Raw genomic sequence first — 3,734 nt, 5'->3', positions numbered from 1 at the left:
TCGTGATACTCTCATATATTCAGAAAATCTTCAGAGGGGAATTTATATTACCATTTACAAATAGTCTTATCTAATAAGAATCCATTAAGAATTTAGAATGGAAATTTGATATTGAATAAATCCAATTCCATAGAAATTCCAGCGACCTGAAATTGGATTTTTAATCTATTATTCCCTTCTTCAATGAATTTTCTATTTCTATACATTCCTTCTCTCTCTATAACAACATAACATCTATCGTATTGTATTAGCAAGACTTCCTCGCCAAAATCTTCAAAGGAAAGCTAAAAAGCGACTCGATCGTCGTTCAGAATTCCCCTAGCTTTATTGAGTTTGCTGCCAGTGAAGAAAAAAAAAGAATTTCCCTAAGGTGTCCTGTAATCCAACTGGTGCTGTTCGAGGAGAAGTGAGGAACTCCATCTTGCTCAGCCACCTGCCAAACTGGTCGTCAACCCAGCCGAAAACGCACACAAACCACATTATTTCGACGAACCATGAGTCCACTGCGGTGATACTTGTGTTGGTGAGGAAGGAAGTAATCATAATGCTGTATTGATATATTGGTGGCTCTCTCAGCATTACTACGACGATAAGTAGGTGAGTGAGCAGCTTGGTGCACCATTTTCTACAGCACAGGAGAAATGGAGTGGGAGCATCAGCATCTGGAGGATCCAGTTGACAGGCCGCCTTTGCGAGATGGTCAACGATGTTGTTAGCCAGAAGACCTACATGAGAGGGAATCCATACGAATTGCACTACCAGTGAGCTCATGATGGCGGTGCTAGTTGCCTATGTATTTGCGTAACCAGGCACTGGTATGCTGGCTTATGTGATGAAAGGGCTTGGAGTGCTGGTTGTGAGTCGCAGATGATCAATTCGTTGTTTCTGGTCCATGTGATTAAAATAATTGCATCTAGAAGTCCAAGCAGTTCACAATACGTGGAGCTTGATGACTTTGGAAGGCGACGGCCTGTCCAGCCCTTTGGTGGGGATTCCAAAGTGGGGGAGAAAACAGCACATCCAGCACTGCCATCCTGCAGGAGGGAGCCGTCTGTGTAGAGGTGATGGGTTATACTGAGGGATGAAGATAGTCTGTCGATGTTCTCCAATGCTCGTTGTTGTTGAAGTTGTGGCAATTCAGTCTTAGAGACAGGAGTGTAAGAGATTTCCGGCACAGGAGTCTGCCAGAGTGCAAGGCCATGGTCCACGTTCTCTGCCACGATGTTGATGTCAAGCCTCTGAATGCATGAAAAGACAGTACTACAAGTGTACGTCCCCCCTGGCATAGTTATGGACGAGGTGCATCTATATCCTGAGAAGTTCTGATGATGTGTGAATAGTGAGGAGACAGGTGAGGGTAATACAGGCATTTGATACTGAAGTAGGTGACATTGGAGTATATTCTCCCAACGAGTGGAGGGAAATGGAGTTCGTGTTGCATGTTTACGATTCTAGTGGAAGCTGGACAACCTAGAATGTGTCTCATTGCTTGGTTCTGGAATTTTTCAAGAAGCTGTAGAGTTGATCTGGAGAGTTGACATCGTGCAAGCGAAAGATATATGGTTCTGGCGACTAGGATAGATACTCCTGTAGAATAATTAGTAAGCCACTTGAGACGAGTTAGGCGTCGTTGTAACCGGGTCAGCAGATCTTGAACAAGGGGATGTACTCTCTGTCTTGCTGGAATGGATGGTGTAATTTGCACAGGCGCTCCAAAATAAATATATTGTGTGCATAAAGGTACAACATTGTTCCCCACAGTAAACTCTGGTAGATTCCTTGCTGGCCTTGGGGAGAGGATTTTACTTTTTCCTGGGGAGATGATAAGACCACAGGAAGATGCTGATTCGTAGAAGGCAGAAAGGAAGCGTTGCAGGTGATCCAGAGAGGTTGAATGAATGCAAATATCGTCTGCGTAGCAAGTGATGGTTATGTTGTATGACTCGGTTTCATTTCCTTTTAGGATGTTTATTGCGACCATTGCTGGAATTTTTCCTAATTACGCAAAATACCTACTTTTTCTTCGTATAGGAAAATCAGAAAATAATTATATATGACTGATAGCCATTTATTGCATGTAAATCTTATCTGAAATTTAACATTTTTATTTCATGCATTCTCAAGTTTGCAGACATATCGACCAGTGATCTTATCCTGCCGTAATTTCATTCGTTAGGATCTGTTTTTAAAATTTAGTAACGATTATTGATTATTATCTCAGAAAGAGAACAACGAGACCTTAAACCGTTATATTCATTCATCGCAATTTTGTTCAGAGATTATTCTCAATACTGTTTATATTGTTTTAATATCCATTGACTTAGTTTATTCTTTTTCTTTGCATAAACAGGTCAACCCCTACATGGATTTTCGTATTATTGTTAACATGAGAAAAAAATTGATTTACTAGTCTCCTTTTTTTATTTGCTATTACTAATACATGGAAACGTCTAACATAACATTCAATGTAACGTGAAAAAAGTAGAAGACTTTCAGTTTGTGTGATTGCAATCTTAGGTGTAAAGTTGCTCTTTGAAATTTTCCCTTTTTCTTAAAATGTTTCATTGATATGCCTTTGCATGGCTCTCATTTTGGCTCCCTCGTATTTTGTTTGAAGAAAAACATTAACCCAGGGAAAGAGCATTAACAAAAAATTTTACATATGACCCTTCCACGTACATATTATTATATTTGGCGGATTATTTTTTCTAAATACCTGGGGACAGAGAGAGAGAGAGAGAGAGAGAGAGAGAGAGAGAGAGAGAGAGAGAGAGAGAGAGAGAGCTAGAGAAGCCTAAACACACTCTTCGCAATGCAACTGTGACGGGCCGAGAGAAGGTAGTGACTCAAAGACTGGATGAAAGCAACTGAGTGAGTTTATTTTAGAACACTGTACTTTATATACAAAAACACAACATACATACATACATACATATACCAAGGCACTTCCCCCAATTTTGGGGGGTAGCCAACATCAAGAAATGAAACAAAACAAAAATGGGACCTCTACTCTCTACGCTCCTCCCAGCCTAACAAGGGACTCAACCGAGTTCAGCTGGTACCGCTAGGGTGCCACAACCCACCCTCCCCCATTATCCACCACTGATGAAGCTTCATAATGCTGAATCCCCTACTGCTGCTACCTCCGCGGTCATCTAAGGCACCAGAGGAAGCAGCAGGGCCTACCGGAACTGCGTCACAATCACTCGCCATTCATTGCTATTTCTAGCATGCTCTCTTGCCTCTCTCACATCTATCCTCCTATCACCCAGAGCTTTCTTCGCTCTATCCATCCACCCAAACCTTGGCCTTCCTCTTGTACTTTTCCCATCAACTCTTGCATTCATCACCTTCTTTGGAAGACAGCCATTTTCCATTCTCTCTACATGGCCAAACCACCTCAACACATTCATATAAACTCGAGCTGCTAACTCATTTCTTACACCCGTTCTCACCCTCACCAATTCGTTCCTAACCCTATCTACTCGAGATACACCAGCCATACCCCTTAGACACTTCATCTCACACACATTCAAATTCTGTCTCTCCCTAACTTTCATTCCCACAACTCCGATCCATAAATCACAATTGGTACAATCACTTTCTCAAATAGAACTCTCTTTACATTCATGCCCAACCCTCTATTTTTTACTACTCCCTTAACTGCCCCTAACACTTTGCAACCTTCATTCACTCTCTGACGTATATCTGCTTCCACTCCACCATTTGCTGCA

General features: G+C 41.6%; 1 protein-coding gene across 1 annotated transcript; it reads right to left on the bottom strand.

Annotated features, from left to right (window-relative positions):
- Positions 1–767: 767 nt before the first annotated feature.
- Positions 768–1,981, bottom strand: LOC137619862 (uncharacterized). Its single transcript, XM_068350152.1, is given in 2 exon segments — positions 768–1,264; positions 1,267–1,981. Coding segments are annotated over 2 exon segments (1,212 nt in total).
- Positions 1,982–3,734: the final 1,753 nt, after the last annotated feature.

The sequence above is a fragment of the Palaemon carinicauda genome, chromosome 26 (assembly GCF_036898095.1).
Source record: "Palaemon carinicauda isolate YSFRI2023 chromosome 26, ASM3689809v2, whole genome shotgun sequence".
Taxonomy (NCBI): Eukaryota; Metazoa; Arthropoda; class Malacostraca; order Decapoda; family Palaemonidae; genus Palaemon; species Palaemon carinicauda.
Note: the sequence above shows the minus strand (reverse complement) of the source record. Positions and strands in the feature narration are given on the sequence as shown.